This window comes from Somniosus microcephalus, unplaced genomic scaffold (genome assembly GCF_052327205.1).
Source record: "Somniosus microcephalus isolate GS21.2 unplaced genomic scaffold, FLI_Smic_1.0 unresolved_chr9, whole genome shotgun sequence".
NCBI classification, from domain to species: domain Eukaryota; kingdom Metazoa; phylum Chordata; class Chondrichthyes; order Squaliformes; family Somniosidae; genus Somniosus; species Somniosus microcephalus.
Genome location: NW_028225187.1, coordinates 20,052,313 through 20,069,770, shown reverse-complemented (window position 1 = coordinate 20,069,770; position 17,458 = coordinate 20,052,313). Strand labels below are relative to the sequence as shown.

The following is a 17,458-nucleotide window of genomic DNA, read 5'->3' as shown; positions in this document are numbered from 1 at the left end:
AAGGGGAGAGGGAGAGATCGATTGAGCGCGAGAGCACACACAACCTTGAAGAGGGGGAAGGTAACCGTCCTTCAACGCCCTCCGTCTACTTTCCAGTCTTTGGAGTGGACCTCTGGAGTTCATGGCAACTCCCCGCCCCCCCCCCCCTCAATCGCCATACTGAGTCCGCCAGTCCAGTTAACACCGCCTGCCCACCTCCCCAGCCAATGGTCTCAGAGTCCGTGAGGCCTCGTCCCTGCGACAAACCGTTCAACACCAGGTCACATCGAGTCTACCAGCACCCCCAATCTGCACCCCCCCCCCCCCCCCCCCAGTCTCAGGACGATCTGTGGAGAGAAGAGGTCGCTAAAAAGGAGAATAAACAGGGATATAGAAAGTGGCAGGGGTGGGGGAGGAGGAGGAAGAGGAGGAAAAAAGAAAAAAAGTGTTTTTTTTTAAAAAAAATAAAAGAAATTGGATCCGGAGTCAGGTGCCGCTCACTGGACGAGGGAGGGGGGGGGATTGGGAAAAAGGTGGGTTCTACCAAAAATCGCGGCGATGATACGAGTCTGGCTCGCAGTACTTGGTGACCACCACTCTGTTGGCAAACTTGCGACCAGCGAGGCCCTGCATGGCCTTCTGGCAGTCGAGGATCGAGACAAACTCCACGAAGATCTGTAAGGAGAAACGAGAGAGACTGGGGTCAACGATCGAGAAAGGCAAGAACAAATCAGCAGGACAGGCGAACAAAGCCTACGGGTCCCGGGGCTTTATAAACGGAGGCCGTAGATCAAATTCCCTTTCATTTATTTTGGCCGCGTGGCCCCTTTAATAATATGGGCAGGCGGTTTTTGCGGCTTAAAAGCCGGCGAGCCGGTTGCGCGGGCTCCAGAGTGCCGCGCAGCTTAAACATAACACTGGCGTACAGTGGTCGTACCTCACTCAATTCTCTGAAGAGGTAAGAGAGGGTAGACAAGGGCAACGCGGTAGATGCAATATATATAGATTTCCAAAAGGCTTTTCGTAAGGCGACACAGACGAGGCTAACGAATGCGGTCGGCGCTTGTGGAGTCAGGGGACAAGTCGCAGAATGGATAGCTAGCTGGCCGCAAGAGACTGGAGTAAACATAGAAGATCGCAGCAGGAGTGGACCATTCAGCCCCTCGAGCCCGCTCTGCCATTTAATAAGAAAGGGTAGCTATTCAGAACTAATAAGAAAGGGTAGCTATTCAGAACAGAAGATGGGAAGTGGGGTCCCACAAGGATCAGTGCTGGGACCACTGTTGATCATAATTTATATTAACGATTTAGACTTTGCAATCAAAAGCACAATTTCTAAATTTGCGGACACCACCAAATTTGGGGGGGGGGTAATGTCAATAGCCAGGAGCACTGCAACAAAATTACAAAGAGATATTGCTAAAGTTGACGAATGGGCATATAATTGGCAAAGACCGATACCTGGGATGGCAGGAATGACGTATGAGGAGAGATTGGGTCGACTGGGCTTATACTCGCTGGAGTTTAGAAGAATGAGAGGGGATCTCATTGAAACTTATAAAATTCTAACAGGACTAGACAGACTAGATGCAGGAAGGATGTTCCCGATGGCGGGGGAGTCCAGAACCAGGGGTCACAGTCTAAGGATAAGGGGTAAGCCATTTAGGACAGAGATGAGGAGGAATTTCTTCACCCAGAGAGTGGTGAACCTGTGGAATTCTCTACCGCAGAAGGCAGTGGAGGCCAATTCATTAAATATATTCAAGAAGGAGTTAGATATATTTCTTAAGGTTAAAGGGATCAAGGGATATGGGGAGAAGGCAGGGGCCGGGTATGGAATTTGGATGATCAGCCATGATCTTGGTGAATGGCGGAGCAGGCTCGAGGGGCCGAATGGCCTACTCCTATCTTCCACGTTTCTATCTTTCTAAATGAATTTCAACAGATAAGTGAGGTGCTACATTTTGGTAAGAATAACAGAGGTCACATATTGGACACGTTCACTCGAAGGATTGACACTAGGCCGCTGGGTCTCAGGCAGAATCTCAAGACGACCTGCAGCTGGGGCACGAGGCCGGGCACAAAAGAACTGGCATTTATCCCGCGCCTTTAACGTAGTAAAACGTCCCAGGGCGCTTCACAGGAGCGATTATCAAACACAATCTGACACCGAGCCACATAAGGAGATATTAGGACAGGTGATCAAACGCTTGGTCAAAGAGGTCGGTTTTAAGGAGCGTCTTAAAGGAGGAGAGAGAGGCGGAGAGGTTTAGGGAGGGAATTCCAGAGCTCGGGGCCCCAGGCAGCTGAAGGCACGGCCGCCAATGGTGGAGCGATGGAAATCGGGGATGTTCAAGAGGCCAGAATTGGAGGAGCGCAGAGATCTCGGAGGGTTGTAGGGCTGGAGGAGGTTACAGAGATAGGGAGGGGGCGAGGGCCATGGAGGGATTTGAACAGGAGGATGAGAATTGTAGGGGCTGGAGGAGGTTACAGAGATAGGGAGGGGGCGAGGGCCATGGAGGGATTAGAACAGGAGGATGAAAATTGTAGGGGCTGGAGGAGGTTACAGAGATAGGGAGGGGGCGAGGGGCCATGGAGGGATTAGAACAGGAGGATGAGAATTGTAGGGGCTGGAGGAGGTTACAGAGATAGGGAGGGGGCGAGGGCCATGGAGGGATTTGAACAGGAGGATGAGAATTGTAGGGGCTGGAGGAGGTTACAGAGATAGGGAGGGGGCGAGGGCCATGGAGGGATTTGAACAGGAGGATGAGAACTGTAGGGGCTGGAGGAGGTTACAGAGATAGGGAGGGGGCGAGGGGCCATGGAGGGATTTGAACAGGAGGATGAGAACTGTAGGGGTTGGAGGAGGTTACAGAGATAGGGAGGGGGCGAGGGCCATGGAGGGATTTGAACAGGAGGATGAGAACTGTAGGGGCTGGAGGAGGTTACAGAGATAGGGAGGGGGCGAGGGGCCATGGAGGGATTTGAACAGGAGGATGAGAACTGTAGGGCTGGAGGAGGTTAGAGATAGGGAGGGGGCGAGGGGCCATGGAGGGATTTCAACAGGAGGATGAGAATTGTAGGGCTGGAGGAGGTTAGAGATAGGGAGGGGGCGAGGGCCATGGAGGGATTTGAACAGGAGGATGAGAATCGTAGGGCTGGAGGTGTTAAGAAAGGGAGGTTTGAGGGCCAGTCAATCCCCAAGGGTTAGAGCAGACGGAATAAAGCCCCGGTACAGTATATCTTTCCGCCAACACTTCCTGTGGCTCGTGTGAGGAGTGGGGCAATCGTGACATTTCGTGAAAACACTAAATTCTGAACAAATGCAACCTTCATTTCTACAGCACCTTTCCCACTCTCAAGACATCCCAACAGGCCTCACAGCTGATGAACTACTTTCGAAGTGCAGGCATTATAGGTGTAGAGGCAAATGCAAAAGCCAAAATGCAAACAGCAAGACCCCACAAACAGCGAGGGAGATGAGCTGCCAGTCAATCTGCTTTTTTTAAGGCGGTGGAAAAATAATGTCCCAGATCTCCCCCCTGCTCTTCTTCCAATAGCGGCCGTGGGATCTTTTACGTCCACCTGAGAGAGCAGACGGGGCCTCGGTTTAACGTCTCATCTGAAAGACGGCACCTCCGACAGTGCGGCACTCCCTCAGTACTGGCACCGGGGAGTGTGGGCCTGGATTATGGGGCTCGAGTCCTAGAGTATATACATCTACCTCCGACAGTGCAGCGCTCCCTCAGTACTGGCACCGGGGAGTGTGGGCCTGGATTATGGGGCTCGAGTCCTAGAGTATATACATCTACCTCCGACAGTGCAGCGCTCCCTCAGTACTGGCACCGGGGAGTGTGGGCCTGGATTATGGAGCTCGAGTCCTAGAGTATGTACATCTACCTCCGACAGTGCAGCACTCCCTCAGTACTGGCACCGGGGAGTGTGGGCCTGGATTATGGGGCTCGAGTCCTAGAGTATATACATCTACCTCCGACAGTGCAGCGCTCCCTCAGTACTGGCACCGGGGAGTGTGGGCCTGGATTATGGAGCTCGAGTCCTAGAGTATATACATCTACCTCCGACAGTGCAGTGCTCCCTCAGTACGGGCCTGTTTATCTGCTGTAAAATTCTATGCAATTCGGTTTGTGGGAGCTTGCTGTGCTCAAATTGGTTGCTGCGTTTCCTATATTACAACAGCGCTTTCGGTTCAAAAAGGAGTTCTTTGGCTGTAAAGCGCTTTGGGACATCCTGAGGTCATGAAAGGCATTGAACGACTGAATGAGAATGGTATTTATTATTGATCAATCGATCGAGCCGCCCGTCGATCGAATCAAATTGAACCACCCGCCGGTCAATCGACCGAATCGCTCACTGACCGAACCGCCCGTGACCCCGCGGGTGTTTTGGACGCACCTTCCCACAGCCGGGGACCTCCAGGCCGTCGATGGGCCGGGGGATCTCGATGGACTTGACCATGCCGTACTTGCTGCACTCCTCGCGCACGTCCTCCACAATCTCCTCGTACTCCTCGTCGTCGATCAGCTCGTCCGGCGTGATCATGTTCATCAGGCACAGGATCTCGGTTGGCATCCCCGCCATCTGCACCTGTGTCGACACCAGGCCTGGCACCTGCAGAGTCACTGGCGTCTGATTTATCGTATTCTAGAGAGAAAGGAGGGGGAGAGAGGGGCAAGGGGAAAGAGAAAGAGAGGGGGCAAAGAGCAGGAAGAAAAGATTAGCGTTTCTACCGAGCCTGTTAGAACGTACGCAGCAAGACCTGGACAGCGTTCAGGCTTGGGCTGATAAGTGGCAGGTAACATTCGCGCCACACAAGTGCCAGGCAATGACTATCTCCAACAAGCGAGAGTCCAGCCAACGCCCCTTGACATTCAACGGCATTACCATCGCCAAATCCCCCACCATCAACATCCTGGGGGTCACCATTGACCAGAAACTTAACTGGACCAGCCACATAAATACCGTGGCAACAAGAGCAGGTCAGAGGCTGGGTATTCTGCGACGAGTGTCTCACCTCCTGACTCCCCAAAGCCTTTCCACCATCTACAAATGCACAAGTCAGGAGTGTGATGGAATACTCTCCACTGGCCTGGATGAGTGCAGCTCCAACAACACTCAAGAAGCTCGACACCATCCAGGACAAAGCAGCCCGCTCGATCGGCACCCCATCCAACACAAACATTCACTCCCTCCACCACCGGCGCACCGTGGCTGCAGTGTGGACCATCTACAAGATGCACTGCAGCAACTCGCCAAGGCTTCTTCGGCAGCACCTCCCAAACCCGCGACCTCTTCCACCTCGAAGGACGAGGGCAGCAGGCGCATGGGAACACCGCCACCTCCAAGTTCCCCTCCAAGTCACACACCATCCCAACTTGGAAATATATCGGCCGTTCCTTCATCGTCGCTGGGTCAAAATCCTGGAACTCCCTCCCTAACAGCACCGTGGGAGCACCTTCACCACACGGACTGCAGCGGTTCAGGAAGGCGGCTCACCACCACCTTCTCAAGGGCAACTAGGGGATGGGCAATAAATGTCGGCACAACCATTCCCCAGTCTGTAACCAGACTATCTCGTGACCAACGTCCCCTCTAATTTTTCTTTGGGTGCGTGGCCCCTTTAAGGGGCCGGGCGGCTCTTTCGAACTTCCGTCCGTGCGCGGTTTCTTCAGCGGACAAGCCGGCCAGCGCGGGACCTCCAGACGCACAGGACTTGGCGGGAACACTGCTCGTGACCATTCACCCCCCCGCCTGTGAGACCACCCTCGCGACCGCAACGCTCTCCCCGCCTGTGTCTCGCCACCCCCACCCCCCCCGCACGCACGACCTACCGGAGTGGCGTTCTTTGCTCCCACGCTAGCCCGTTGGACGATGAGCTTCTTGTCTCCCAGCTGCATGCCGTTCAATCCAGCGATGGCCTGCAAGAAAAGAGGGGGCGTGGGAAGGGAGGCGGGGGTGGTGGGGAGGCGGGAGGGGGGTGGGGGGCGGAGGGAGCGAGGGGGGTCGGGAAAAGAAGGACACGACTTAGTTCTCGCAGCCGATGTAGCGCGGCGGTTAGCTAGGGAGGAGGAGATGGGGGGGCCGTGCTTGTCAGCTGCTGCCCATGTTCGATGGTCTCTGAAACCAATGAGGGGAGAAGAAGAGAAGAAGAAATTGATCGTAGGATCGATGCAAAAAACACCACAAAATTCATTGATGGGTTTCACTGGGGAGACGGACAGACGGGCGGGACTCGTGACCCGAGAGGACTTGCCATTTCTACAGCGCCTTCCACAGCCTCAGGGCGGCCTAGAGCGCTTCACATCCAATGGAGGACTTTTTTTTTTTTTTTTTTAGGTGCTGTCGCTGTTGTACTGTAGGACAACGCGGAGGCCCAATTTGTGCACAGCAAGCTCCCGCAAACAGCACTTTTTGTTGGAAGTAACGTCGAGTTGATGGGTGAATACAGGGCCCTGGACACCGGGGAGAACTCGCTCAACCCCCCCCGCCCCCACTCCTCTTCCAAATAGCGGGCTGTTTAAGGTTCACCGGAGAGTTGCCCTCAGTACTGGCACCAGGGAGTGTGGGCCTGGATTATGGGGCTCGAGTCCTAGAGTATATACATCTACCTCCGACAGTGCAGCGCTCCCTCAGTAGTGGCACCGGGGGATGTGGGCCTGGATTATGGAGCTCGAGTCCTAGAGTATATACATCTACCTCCGACAGTGCAGCGCTCCCTCAGTACTGGCACCGGGGAGTGTGGGCCTGGATTATGGGGCTCGAGTCCTAGAGTATATACATCTACCTCCGACAGTGCAGCGCTCCCTCAGTACTGGCACCAGGGAGTGTGGGCCTGGATTATGGGGCTCGAGTCCTAGAGTATATACATCTACCTCCGACAGTGCAGCGCTCCCTCAGTACTGGCACCGGGGAGTGTGGGCCTGGATTATGGGGCTCGAGTCCTAGAGTATATACATCTACCTCCGACAGTGCAGCGCTCCCTCAGTACTGGCACCGGGGAGTGTGGGCCTGGATTATGGGGCTCGAGTCCTGGAGTATATACATCTACCTCCGACAGTGCAGCGCTCCCTCAGTACTGGCACCGGGGAGTGTGGGCCTGCATTATGGGGCTCGAGTCCTAGAGCATCTACCTGCGACAATGCGGCGCTCCCTCAGTACTGGCACCGGAGAGTGTGGGCCTGGATTATGGGGCTCGAGTCCTAGAGTATATTTATCTACCTTCGACAGTGCAGCGCTCCCTCAGCACTGGCACCAGGGAGTGTGGGCCTGGATTATGGGGCACTGCGCACCACCACGAATGCAGGAATAGACAGCGCAGGAGTGAGCGTCCAGCAGATCCATCAGTGCAAACAGATCGGTGCAGAGCGAGGTTTCAGCTCTTCACTAACCACCGGATAACAGGGGCTGGGGGGGGGGGGGGGGGAAACCCAGGGCCTGCTAATTCCCAGAGGCCCGGCTTCCCCCAGCCTGACTCTCCCCCCCACCTCCCACCGGGCCCTTGACAAGCATCCGCCCCCTCCCCTTACCTGATCGGTGACGTTGATGTCGACGTATTCACAGAAAGCGTAGCCCTTGGAGAGCCCGGTGGCGCTGTCTTTCACGAGATTGAAGGCTTTCAGGGGTCCGAAGGACGTCAGCAGCTCCTTAACCTGTGAACCAGGGTGGGGCGAAGAGGGAGAGAGTCAGGCGAAGACGGGTGGCGAGATCAGGAACGGAGACGACTCGCAATGATTCACCTGCCGGTTACGAGCGGACGCTTTTCTCGATCTACTCTCAAATCCCCACCTCAATTTGAAAACCTCTATCGGGTCACCTCTTCACCTTCTCTGCTCCAAGGAGAACAGCCCCAACTTTTCCCCGACCTCTGCTGTTAACTGGACTCCCTCACCCCGGTAACATCCCCTGCGACCCTCTCCGAGGCCTAGACACCTTTCCTGAAGTGCGGTGCCCAGAATTGGTCCACAATACGCCAGCTGTGGCCCAGCCAGCCATTGATGGAAGCTCTAGCCTTGTAGAAACCCGGAGCTCGAGCTCCTCCAGCCGCCGGCACTTCCCGCGCACGTGGTTGTCTGGGACACGGGAACCGCGGCACAGGATGAGCTTTTGACAGGCCGGAGGTGCCCCGCCATTCCTCGAATTATCAAACTAAACTAAACTTTAGTCTAGAAAGAAAGACAAAAATATTTACTGAAGCTTAACAAGAACCACAGAGATCCTAAACACAAAGAACCCAATTATTAGATAGCGACTTAACTTACGAGTCCTTGGGTTCTGTGGCTCCACTCCTCCATTTGAGCATGCAGGAAACCGCCTTCCTCCTCGCCACCACTCTGCTTGCGATCCATTCTTTGCTTTTATATTCTACTCTATCAATAAACCCGAGTGCTATTCTTTTAAACCACCGCATCAACTTGCCCTGCCTGGGTTCGTGTACATAGAAGATAGGAGCAGGAGTCGGCCATTCGGCCCCTCGAGCCTGCTCCGCCATTCAATGAGATCATGGCTGATCATCCAAATTCAGTACCCTGTCCCTGCCTTCTCCCCATATCCCTTGATCCCTTTAGCCTTAAGAAATATATCCAACTCCTTCTTGAATATATTTAATGAATTGGCCTCAACTGCCTTCTGTGGTAGAGAATTCCACAGGTTCACCACTCTCTGGGTGAAGAAATTCCTCCTCATCTCTGTCCTAAATGGCTTACCCCTTATCCTTAGACCCCTGGTTCTGGACTCCCCGACCATCGGGAACATCCTTCCTGCATCTAGTCCTGTTAGAATGTTATAAGTTTCAATGAGATCCCCTCTCATTCTTCTAAACTCCAGCAAGTAAAGCCCAATCGACCCAATATCTCCTCATACGTCATTCCTGCCATCCCAGGTATCAGCCTGGTGAATCTTCGCTGCACTGCCTCCATGGCAAGAACATCCTTCCTCAGATAAGGCGACCAAAACTGCACACAATACTCAAGGTGTGGTCTCACCAAGGCCCTGTACAACTGCAGCAAGGCATCCTTGTTCCTGTACTCGAACCCTCTCGCTACAAAGGCCAACATACCATTTGCCTTCTTAACCTGCATGCTTACCTTCAGCGACTGGTGCACAAGGAAACCCAGGTCTCGTTGCACTTCCCCGTCTCCCAATCTATTGCCATTTAGATAATAATCTGCCTTCCTGTTTTTGCCACCAAAGTGGATAACCTCGCATTTATCCACATTACACCGGTTGGGGGTGGTCATCCAATGTTCTTCCCCTGCCCTCCCCCCACATCCCTTTAAGAATAAATTTCCCCAACTACCAAACATGCGTGGCTTCGATTTCCCCCAGAACTCGCCACCCCCCCCCCCCAAACGGACGGGCGTTGCCGCGGTTACCTGATCGTCGTTAAGGTAGTTCGGCAAGCCCCCGATGAACAGCTTGTGGGGGGAGTCCGGGACAACAGTGGAGACGACACCTGCAGGAGAGAGAGAGAGCGCGAGAGAGATCAGCATCACCATCAACTGAACATTAAAATTGGGAGGAGTCGGCCGTTCGGCCCCTCGAGCCTGCTTCGTCATTCAATAAGATCGTGGCTGATCTTCGACCTCAACTCCACTTTCTCCGCCCGATCCCCATATCCCTCGATTCCCCGAGAGTCCAAAAGTCTATCGATCTCGGCCTTGAATATACTCAACGACTGAGCCTCCACAGCCCTCTGGGGCAGAGAATTCCAAAGATTCACCGCCCTCTGAGTGAAGAAATTCCTCCTCATCTCAGTCCTCAATGGCCGACCCCTTATCCTGAGACTGTGACCCCTGGTTCGAGACTCTCCAGCCCAGGGGGGAAACAGCCTCTCAGCATCTACCCTGTCAATCCCCCTCAGAATCTGGTATGTTTCAATGAGATCACCTCTCATTCTTCTAAACTCCAAGGGAGTGTAGGCCCAATCTACTCAATCTCTCCTCACAGGACAACCCTCTGCTGGCACAAAGTGAGCGAGACAGGATCACACCAACGATAGCAAAATACTGCAGGTGCTGGAAATCCGAAACAACACAAAATGCTGGACAAACTCAGCAGGCCGGGCAACATCCGTGGAGAGAGAAACATAGACATAGAAGATAGGAGCAGGAGTCGGCCATTCAGCCCGCTCCGCCATTCAACGAGATCATGGCTGATCATCCAAACCCTAGCACCCGGTCCCTACACCGACAGCCATCCCACCCAAGCCCTATCCCCGTAACCCCGCGTATTTAATCCCCCCTAACACTAAGGGCCAATTTTCATCATGGCCAATCAACCTAACCCGCACATCTTTGGACTGTGGGAGGAAACCGGAGCACCCGAAGGAAACCCACGCAAACACGGGGAGAATGTGCAAACTCCACACAGACAAGTCACCCGAGGCCGGATTTGAACCCGGGTCCCTGGCGCTGTGAGGCAACAGTGCTAACCACTATGCCACCGTGCTGCCACTAAAGTCAACGCTTCAGGTCGAAACCCTTCGTCAGGACTGAAGAAACACAGGAAATGAAACAGATTAAAAAGGCCAGTTTGGGAGCTGGGAAATGGGGATGAAAGAACGAGAGAGAGAAGTGAAGAGGCATTAAGAGGTATTCAAAACCAGACGAGATGGTGATAGGACTAGTGGAGACAAAAGACGGCTCTGGATTAGGTCCACTAGTCCTATCACCATCTCGTCTCCTTTTGAACACCTCTTAACGTCTCGTCACTTCTCTCTCTCGTTCTTTCATCCCCTCCCCCATTTCCCAGCCACCAAACTGGCCTTTTAATCGGTTTCATTCCCTGCGTTTTCTCTCAGTTCTGACGAAGGGTTTCGACCTGAAACGTTGACTATTTCTCTCTCTCCACGGATGCTGCCCCGGCCTGCTGAGGATCACACCAACGTTGTCCAGACAAGGGGACCTGTACTAGTCGAGTGCTCGGGAGGGTGTATCAAGTCAGATCAGGCACTGAAAGTGTCAAGCCTAGATTTGCGAGCTCGCGTCTCTGGAGTGGGACCCGAACCCACAACCTTCTTGACTCGGAGACACGGCAGACACCGAAGCAGGCGAGGCGAAACCGAGCCGGGTTTTCGAGTTCTCTCCGCCGTGCTGGTGTGGCCCAGACCCGCCCGGTTACCTGGGACGTAGACCGACGGATTTTCCGACATCCCCGGCAGCGGCTGGTAATCGTGCGGGCGCCGGATCTTCAACGACTGCCCCTGGAAGATGATGCCGTCGAACGCCATCGCCTGCGTCGTCTCGTCGACTGACCGGAACTGAGGCAGGAGAAAGAGAGAACATGAAACATAGAATATAGGAGCAGGAGTAGGCCACTTGGCCCCTCGAGCCTGCTCCGCCATTCAATGCGATCATGGCTGATGATCCAAATTCAGTACCCTGTCCCTGCCTTCTCCCCATATCCCTTTAGCCTTCAGAAATATATCTAACTCCTTCTTGAATATATTTAACGAATTGGCCTCCACTGCCTTCTGTGGTAGAGAATTCCACAGGTTCACCACTCTCTGGGTGAAGAAATTCCTCCTCATCTCTGTCTTAAATGGCTTACCCCTTATCCTTAGACTGTGACCCCTGGTTCTGGACTCCCCCGCCATCGGGAACATCCTTCCTGCATCTAGTCTGTCTAGTCCTGTTAGAATTTTATAGGTTTCGATGAGATCCCCTCTCATTCTTCTAAACTCCAGCGAGTATAAGCCCAATCGACCCAATCTCTCCTCATAAGTCATTCCTGCCATCCCAGGTATCAGCCTGGTGAATCTTCGCTGCACTCCCTCCATGGCAAGAACATCCTTCCTCAGATAAGACGACCAAAACTGCACACAATACTCAAGGTGTGGTCTCACCAAGGCCCTGTACAACTGCAGCAAGACATCCTTGTTCCTGTACTCGAATCCTCTGGCGACGAAGGCCAACATACCATTTGCTTTCTTAACCGCCTGCTGCACCTGCATGCTTAGCTTCAGCGACTGGTGCACAAGGACACCCAGGTCTCGTTGCATTTCCCCTTCTCCCAATCTATTGCCGTTCAGGTAATAACCTGCCTTCCTGTTTTTGCCACCAAAGTGGATAACCTCGCATTTATCCACATTATACCGCATCTGCCCAATCACCCAACCTGTCCAAATCATCCTGGAGTTTCTCGGCATCCTCCTCACAGCACACACGCCCACCCAGCTTTGCGAGAGAGTGAAAGCATCAGGCCGGGGAGGGGGCCGGAGAAAGACCATAAGAAATAGGAGCAGGAATAGGCCACTTGGCCCCTCGAGCATGCTCCGCCATTCAATAAGATCATTTCTGATCTTGGGTGCAAAGCCACTTCCCTGCCCGCTCCCCGTAACCCTTCACTCCCTTATCTTGCAAAAATTCAAATGTATTTAATGACCCAGCCTCCTCGGCTCTCTGGGGCAGAGAATGGCCGACTCCTGCTCCTATCTTCTATGTTTCTATGTAAGAAATTCCTCCTCATCTCGGTCCTAAAATGGCCGTCCCCTTATCCTGAGACTGTGACCTCCTGGAAGAGTACAGAAACTGTCGGGGTGAAATTAAGAAGGAAGTTCGGAAAGCAAAAAAAGAGGGGATGATAAAATACTGGCAAGAAGATAACCCAAAGATCTTTTATACTTGCATAAAAGACAGACTTGCATTTCTATAGAACAAAAGAAATAGGAGCAGGAATAGGCCACTCGGCCCCTCGAGCCTGCTCCGCCATTCAATGAGATCGTGGCTGATCTTGGGCTCAAAGCCACTTCCCCGCCCGCTCCCCATAACCCTTCACTCCCTTATCTTGTAAAAAATCTGTCTATCTCCACCTTAAATGTATTTAATGACCCAGCCTCCACGGCTCTCTGGGGCAGAGAATTCCACAGATTTACGACCCTCAGAAGAAATTCCTCCTCGTCTCAGTTCTAAAAGGGCGACCCTTTATTCTGAGACTGTGCCCCCGAGTTCTAGATTCCCCCACGAGGGGAAACATCCTCTCTGCATCTACCTTGTCGAGCCCCCTCACAATCTTATGCTTCAATAAGATCACCTCTCATTCTTCTAAACTCCAATGAGTATAGGCCCAGCCTGCTCAATCTTTCTTCAGAAGTCAAACCCCCTCATCTCAGGAATTAACTTAGTGAATCGAATCTGAACTGCCTCCAATGGAAGTATATCCTTCCTATCCCCAGCATCGAAGCTCTGACCACGCTCGATCAGCTCCGATGGACTGGCCACATTCGTATCCGGCATGCGGACAGACTCCCAAAACATGCGCTCTACTCGGAGCTCCGGCACAGCAAGAGAGCCCCCCAGGTGGGCAGAGGAAACCCTCAAAGCCTCCTTGGAAAAAGTGCAACATCCCCCACCGACACCTGGGAATCCCCGGCCCCAAGACCAGAGCACAAAGTGGAGGAGAAGCATCCGGGAAGGCGGCGAACACCTCGAGTCTCTTCGCCGGGAGCAAGCGGAAGCAGAGCGCAGGCAGCGCACGTCAACCCAAGCACCCCCACCCACCCGCCCCCTTCAACCACCGTCTGCCCCGCCTGTGACAGAGACTGTCGGTCCCGCCTTGGACTCATCAGTCACCTGCGAACTCACTTTTAACGTGGAAGCGAGTCATCCTCGGTTCCGAGGGACTGCCTAAGAAGAAGACCCTTCCTTAAATGAGACCAAAACTGTACGCAGTACTCAAGGTGTGTATAGCACTTTTCACGACCACCGGACGTCTCAAAGCACTTTACAGCCAATGAAGTACTTTTTCAAGTGGAGTCACTTGTAATGTGGGAAACGCAGCAGCCAATATGCGCACAGCAAGCTCCCGCAAACAACAATGTGATTATGACCAGATCAGCTGTTTTTTTTGTTTTTTGTTATGTTGGTTGAGGGATAAATATTGGCCCCAGGACACCGGGGCTAACTTCCCCCCTGCTCTTCTTCGAAATAGTGGCTGTGGGATCTTTTACGTCCACCTGAGAGAACAGACGGGGGCCTCGGTTTAACGTCTCATCCGAAAGACGGCACCTCCGACAGTGCAAGAGGATTTGAGTACAGGAGCAAGGATTTCGCTCATACATGCGGAGCGTCACGGCGCACGGGAAGAGCCAGGAGACAGGGCTTCCTCAGCAACCGCCCCACGCGCCCACACCCACACGAGCCCTCGCGCGCCAGCCCCCCAGCTCCCTTACCTCCAGGAAGGCAAAGTTCTTATCCTGGTTGATCTGGACGGCCAGCACTGGGTTCCCAGCCGCCTGGGACAGGGCCGCCAGTCGCATCTGAGCGTTGAAGAAGTCCGCCATGGCCTCCTGTTTGGGACACAACAGACACACGGGAGGTTAACGCTCCGCCCGTCTCACCTGTGTTAAAGCAGGGAGGGGTAGGAGGGGAAAGATGGTGGCCGTTTCAAAACATACAACCAAGAGACAATACCAAGATCCAAAAGGGGCTGGTGGACAGGGTCGAGGACAGAGTCACCATCACCGCCCCCCGTGCTTGCTGACCTACACAGGATCCCAGTCCGGCAGCCCCTCAATTTAAAATTTTCATCCTCCTGTTCAAATCCCTCCATGGCCCCTCGCCCCCCTCCCTATCTCTGTAACCTCCTCCAGCCCCTACAATTCTCATCCTCCTGTTCAAATCCCTCCATGGCCCCTCGCCCCCTCCCTATCTCTGTAACCTCCTCCAGCCCCTACAATTCTCATCCTCCCATTCAAATCCCTCCATGGCCCTCGCCCCCTCCCTATCTCTGTAACCTCCTCCAGCCCTACAATTCTCATCCTCCTGTTCAAATCCCTCCATGGCCCTCGCCCCCTCCCTATCTCTGTAACCTCCTCCAGCCCCTACAATTCTCATCCTCCTATTCAAATCCCTCCATGGCCCTCGCCCCCTCCCTATCTCTGTAACCTCCTCCAGCCCGACAATTCTCATCCTCCTGTTCAAATCCCTCCATGGGCCTCACCTCCTACGACCCTCCGAGATCTCTGCACTCCTCCAATTCTGGCCTCTTGAGCCTCCCCGATTTCCATCGCTCCACCATTGGCGGCCGTGCCTTCAGCTGCCTGGGGCCCTGAGCTCTGGAATTCCCTCCCTAAACCTCTCCGCCTCGCTCTCCTCCTTTGAGACGCTCCTTAACACCGACCTCTTTGACCCAGCTTTTGGTCACCTGTCCTAATAACTCCTTATGTGGCTCGGTGTCAAATTGTGTTTGATAATCGCTCATTCCTCTAAACTCCAGCGAGTATAGGCCGAGTTTACTCAATCTCTCCTCCTAGGGCAGCACACTCATCCCAGGGATCAGTCACTCTCTGCTGAGTTTCTGGAGTGTGACAGTCTCAAACCAGCAGCACAATCCTGCCAAATCTGTTCAGAGATACAAAACTGAACGAATCATAATGGTTCAGCAGGAATGCTCCACGATCGAGACGCAGGTTTGCCTGTTGCACCTGTGTGTAGTGCGACAGTGTAGAGGGAGCTTTACTCTGTATCTAACCCCGTGCTGTACCTGCCCTGGGAGTGTTTGATGGGACAGTGTAGAGGGAGCTTTACTCTGTATCTAACCCGTGCTGTACCTGCTCTGGGAGTGTTTGATGGGACAGTGTAGAGGGAGCTTTACTCTGCTTTAATCTTGACGATTACCTCCGTTACACCGAAGGGAATATTTCCAACGTAGAGTCGCCGTGCCTGTCTGGTCATTTGACTGCCAACCACTGGAACTTGGGTTGGGGTGACTGCCAGTCCGTCAGGGGTCACTGTGGGCAGCAGTGCAGTGGCTGGAATTTGACCTGCCGCTTTATAAAAAGCAAAACCGAAGGAGAGGCAGAAAGGAAAAATAAAAAAAAGATTAGACACATGAAAAATCTCTTCCGTCTGTCAGATTCAGAAACGCGGACGCCCGAGTGTCAGCTTGGCTCAGTTGGCACCACTCCCGAGGCGTAGACCAGAAGTCGCGAGTTAAATTCCTACTCCCAGAGACACGGTGCCAGTACTGAGGGAGCGCTGCACTGTCGGAGGTAGATGTATATACTCTAGGACTCGAGCCCCATAATCCAGGCCCACACTCCCCGGTGCCAGTACTGAGGGAGCGCTGCACTGTCGGAGGTAGATGTATATACTCTAGGACTCGAGCCCCATAATCCAGGCCCACACTTCCCGGTGCCAGTACTGAGGCTCATCCCACGGGTCCCCCATGGTAAAGAAAGAGCGTGTATTCTATAGCGCCTCTCATGACTTCAAAATGTCCCATTTACACTGCAGCAACCAAGGTGGGTAGATGGAGTTAAGGTACAGAACAGCCATGATCTAATGGACTGGCAGAACAGGCTCGAGGGGCTGAATGGGCCTCCTCCTGTTCCTGTGTAACAGGCTCGAGGGGCTGAATGGGCCTCCTCCTGTTCCTGTGTAACAGGCCCGAGGTGGCTGAATGGGCCTCCTCCTGTTCCTGTGTAACAGGCACGAGGGGGCTGAATGGCCTCCTCCTGTTCCTGTGTAACAGGCACGAGGGGGCTGAATGGCCTCCTCCTGATGCTATGTAACAGGCCGGGGGGCTCGATGGGGCTCACCTTGCATTGCTTTGTACTGCATGGGGGTGATGTGTTCGAAGCCTGGCGGAGGCACGTCCCAGTACTTGTACGGCTTCTTCTTCTGTACCCGGCGAGGGGATCGGCTGAGGAGAGAGAGAGAGAGAGAGTGCGTGAGGTTAGAGGCAGCTACCCAGGGGGAGGGGGAGAGAAAGGAGCTGTATCTCTACTGATGTTAATCCAGCTCCCTCACACTGTCACTCAGTAACCCCTCTCCCCTAGCGTCCTGTGTTACTGACTGTACCTCTACTGATGTTAATCCAGCTCCCTCACACTGTCACTCAGGAACCCCTGTTGTTGAGATTTATTTGCAGAGCAGTTAACAGGATTGCCCATTGTAAACCCCTGTCCCCTTCCCTGGGTCACTCAGTTGAAACAACGCAGGCTAAAGCAGCAAGTGGGATTTATTGGCGGACATAAACCGCCACAGAAGCACAAGTGGTATTACTGACTAACTACTGCTGTGAATCCAGCTCCCTCCCTCAGGGCTCTGCCTTACTGTATCTCGACTGACGTTAATCCAGGGCGGCCAGTTACCTGCGACGCCTGCGTTCCCGGGACGCGCTCCGTCGTTCCCGGTTCACTCGTTCCCTGCTCCGACTCCGCCTCTTGCGTTCTCGGCTCCGGGACCGGCTCCTGCTCTTCTTCTTGTGACGGTTTTCCTTGTCGCGTTCTGGAGATGAGAGACAGGAGAGAGCAAAAGGCTGAGCAGCTGGAAAGTGAGAAGGTTCGGACAGTGAATTAAACCAACACCGGCACCGGGGAAATCGCGGCCGCCCCGTACCAGCCGGTAGAAAGAACGCGCATTGATACAGCGCCTTTCACGACCTCAGGACGTCCCAAAGCACTTCCCAATCCAATCACTTGCTATGAAGTGTTTAGCTATAGACGGGAACACAGGAGACC

General features: G+C 53.7%; 1 protein-coding gene across 4 annotated transcripts in view; it reads right to left on the bottom strand.

Annotated features, from left to right (window-relative positions):
* Nucleotides 1-376: 376 nt before the first annotated feature.
* Nucleotides 377-17,458, bottom strand: part of LOC147084873 (splicing factor U2AF 65 kDa subunit) — a 39,869-nt gene continuing 22,787 nt past the window's right edge. The window contains exons 2-11 of one of the 4 annotated variants that reach the window (XM_085979588.1): nt 17,090-17,264; nt 16,535-16,638; nt 15,612-15,763; nt 14,165-14,281; nt 11,116-11,254; nt 9,369-9,448; nt 7,524-7,646; nt 5,829-5,915; nt 4,393-4,626; nt 377-654 (exon numbers count right to left, since the gene is read on the bottom strand). In XM_085979588.1, coding sequence (XP_085835714.1) covers nt 520-654; nt 4,393-4,626; nt 5,829-5,915; nt 7,524-7,646; nt 9,369-9,448; nt 11,116-11,254; nt 14,165-14,281; nt 15,612-15,763; nt 16,535-16,638; nt 17,090-17,264 — 1,346 coding nt within the window. In that variant the 3' untranslated portion in view covers nt 377-519. Of the gene's footprint in view, nt 655-4,392; nt 4,642-5,828; nt 5,916-7,523; nt 7,647-9,368; nt 9,449-11,115; nt 11,255-14,164; nt 14,282-15,611; nt 15,764-16,534; nt 16,639-17,089; nt 17,265-17,458 lie in introns of all 4 variants that reach the window. The other 3 variants (XM_085979586.1, XM_085979589.1, XM_085979587.1) reach the window with 3 other exon arrangements.